At 33.4% G+C, this 3,634-nt stretch overlaps 1 protein-coding gene across 1 annotated transcript in view; it reads left to right on the top strand.

Moving 5' to 3' along the window:
* Nucleotides 1-3,256: 3,256 nt before the first annotated feature.
* Nucleotides 3,257-3,634, top strand: part of LOC110032398 (thaumatin-like protein) — a gene marked incomplete in the record, with an annotated part of 1,080 nt that continues 702 nt past the window's right edge. The window contains 1 exon segment of the mRNA XM_020736027.1: nucleotides 3,257-3,617. Coding sequence (XP_020591686.1) covers nucleotides 3,385-3,617 — 233 coding nt within the window.

The raw sequence follows: 3,634 nt of genomic DNA, 5'->3' as shown, positions 1-3,634 counted from the left end.
TGTACTTTGCTGGGTGTAGAATTGGAGATTTCTAGGATGAAGCGAGAGTTAGCCTTCAAGGGAAGGGAAGTGGGAGCTCTAGAGTGAGAGTCAATATCCTCCTAGCCTAAACACAGATTTAGGACTACACCCTAAGATTAACCAATGATTTTCTATAACACTGAATCAGGGTAGAGAATTAAAATTGCTCCTATTTGGCACAATACATATCTAAACCATTTACCTCATCTCATTTCACCAGAAACTCATTGTAGTGGGAAAGTTGTTTTTTCATATTAGAAAATTTCATCACAAAAACATAGTTTAGTAGTTATTAATTTTAAATCTTTTTTTTTAAATTCTGCTATTATTAAATAATTTAGTTTTGATGGTATCTTAAACATTCGAAATTAGTGACAATAATTTTGATTGATTTCTGCGAATTTTCTAGTTAATTTATCATTTCAAATTTAAACCTTCCTCGTGGGATCGATATTTGGGACTTAAAAAAAAAGTTTTACATTACTTGATAACGATACATATACTTACGTAGAATCATAACTTTAAGTGTTTAACGTTAATATTCCTAAAATACCACATTAAGTTTTTGGAGTCGTTGCAAAGCGGAGTTAACTTTATAAATTTTACACAACTATATTTTCCTGGATCAATAAAGGATATTCTTAGAATTAAGATAACAAGTAAAAGAGAATAGGGATATGATTTACTATTTCAAGTAAAAAAAAAATATTTTTTTGAAATATTGAGGATCTTAGATCTATATTTTAAAGAATTGAGATGCTATGAAAAATTATTTTAAAAAACTAATACAAATTATCAATGTAAGGAAATGTGAAGTGTTTTTAACTTTAAGAGGAGAATAGTGAAGTTAAAAGTCATTAAAGACTGATTTAGATATAGTAATCCTCACAGAGAAAAAGAAAAGAAAAGATTGAAAAATGATCCTGAAAGTAAAATGAATAGAAAAAAAAAGGAAGAAAAAAAAGAAAAGAAAAGTATATGTGAAAATGAGGAGAAGCTTGAGGAGATGCCTAATTAAAATTTGTCTTCACTTGAATCATCTTAAGAGATGCCTAATTAAAAATTGTCTTCACTTGAATCATCTTAGACTTGAATCATCTTAAAGACAGAGGCTTTATTATAGTTATGAGCTTTTATTTCGTAAAAGTATTAGTTTACCTTTACTAGTAGGATTCTCTCAAATTCAATCTATTATTTTTCTGAGATTCCTATGTTTTTCAAACTATAATTAATTTTTGAAATGAATAGAAAATTAGAATTTCTGGACTTGATTACAAAATATTCTTATGCCCTATTTGTAGCCTAAATAACTAGAATTTTTCTAAAGTCATAACTAACACATCTATAAGACAAAACTATAAAGGCCTTTAATGAAATCCACTAACACATGTTAACATATTTAATTTTTCAAAAGAAATAAGTTACTTAAGGATAAGTAACAATTAAGTCTGGGGAATTTTGACATGTCTAAAATATGTTACTTTTATTTTTACAATTAATTTATATTTTTACTATTATTGTGCATTAATGAAAGATACTTTTGATGTTTTTGGTTGTAGGTACACTAAATGGAGCAAATGGAACAAAAAAAAAAGGAAGTTAGAGTCAAAGGAAGCAAAGTGGCCAATGTTAACCTAGCGCCTATGAGCCAGGATCTGGTGCCTAAGCACCAGAGGCGGTTACTCTAGAAGGTTCAATGAAAGTGGACGAATTTTGGAGAGGTGCTTGAAGCAACTCTTCGTGATTTTGAGACCACTATTTAAAGAGATTTCTGGAGATTTAAAGGGGAGTCTGGAGGGAGAGATGGAGATTTCTTTTAGAGAGAATAGTAGCCTTCTTAAAGAGGAAAAAGTCTTGGAAGCTTGCTTAGATTTGGAGGAGAAGATGAGAAGTGAGAGTTATCTTCTTCATTACAGTTCTAAGTGAGATTGAAGTAGAATTGTGAGGAGAGTGAGTGATATAAAGGAATTAGAATGATTGCTTGGGAAGAAGTTTGAGATAAGTTTTGGTTTACTTTATTTAGTCTTGTTTTGTAAACTTATATTTATTTATAAATCCATATGTTGTTGTTTTTTCTCCATGAGATCTGAGTAGTTTCTTTTGTCATTTTCTCTGTTTTTTCTCCATGAGATCTGAGTAGTTTCTTTTGTCGTTTTCTCTGTAATGAGGAGTCTGTAATGAGGAATAATTATGTGTAGGAATGAAGTTTAGTAGAAATGATTTTAATTCTAAAAATTTTTATGATTTAAAATCCATGCTTAATTTACTTATCGATCTGACCAGTTGATTTGTTAAAATCTGTTGTGAAACATAATGACCCAAAAAATGGCTATGTTTTCCTCAACAAAATAAGAATCATATTTAATCTCATGGATAAGAATGTAGTCAACGAGGTTAAGTGCAAATAAATAGGAAAATAAGTTTTGATGGGCGTAGAATTAGATTATAAATAGGAAAATAAGTTTTGATGGACGTAGAATTAGAAGTTTTAGAGTTATAAACTAAAATTTCTAATTTGATCCAGATGTTTGGAAATTAAAGCGAGATGTTAGCCTTCAGGTGAGGGATAAGTGAGAACGCTAGGGTGACAGCTAGTATCTTTTCAGTCTAACAATGGGTTTAGAGGTTAACTCTGGTTTAAGTAATGTTCTTTATGCACTCGAGAGAGGGTAAATAATAGGTATGCTCCTATTTAATATAATATATTAATTATGTTTAAAATTAATTGATTCCTACTAAATATAAACTCATTGGAAGGGGAATAATGTTTTATACAAATAGCCTAAGGCTTGAAATCTAAATTTTTCCAACTCTAATGGCAACTTAAGCCACCTCTTTTAAAGGTCAAAAAGTTAATAAAACAATAATCATTCCACTATTTGCTTACACTTATGAGACGGACTGTATTTGTACCACGACATAAGTATAAGCTGCCTAGATGTCATTAATGTGACAGTGCCACATCAATCCACATGCCAGTTCAATCTATTGCCATCATCTAGGCCAGGAGAGTTGCTCATTTAATAAATCCAATTCAAATTAAATCCTAATTGCATCCAAAGTGTTACCCTTCCATCAATCTACTTTACTATTTTACTACACTGGCTGTATGGTACATGCTATTTTACTACACTGGCTGTATGGTACATGTATGGTACATAACAAACTGAGTTTACCGTTTTGAATAGCTCCTCAGCTTACAACAATATTACATACCTGCCCAATTAAAAAGACGGGAAATCACGGACAAGCAGAAATAAGAAGGCGACCCACTCTCTCCGCACACTCTATTGCCGTGCAACAGGGGAGCGAGGGCGAGAGAGAGAGAGAGAGAGAGAGAGCGAGCAGCAGCAACAGCGAGCAATGTCCTCAAACTTACAAGATCTCCACGGCATTGCCTCTTTTCTCGCCGCGCTGCTGGCCTCCACCTTCTTCGTGGCCAACTCCGCCACCTTAGCCCTCTTCAACAAATGCAAAGAACCCGTTTGGCCCGGCATCCAGCCCAGCGCCGGAAAGCCCATCCTCGCTCGCGGAGGCTTCCTCCTCCTCCCCAACCAAGCATACTCCCTCCGCCTCCCTGAATCCTGGTCCGGACGAATTTGGGGCGGCAAGG

This window comes from Phalaenopsis equestris, unplaced genomic scaffold (genome assembly GCF_001263595.1).
Source record: "Phalaenopsis equestris unplaced genomic scaffold, ASM126359v1 Scaffold000002, whole genome shotgun sequence".
Taxonomy (NCBI): domain Eukaryota; kingdom Viridiplantae; phylum Streptophyta; class Magnoliopsida; order Asparagales; family Orchidaceae; genus Phalaenopsis; species Phalaenopsis equestris.
The sequence above is the reverse complement of the archived record's forward strand: the minus strand, read 5'-3'. Positions and strand labels throughout refer to the sequence as shown.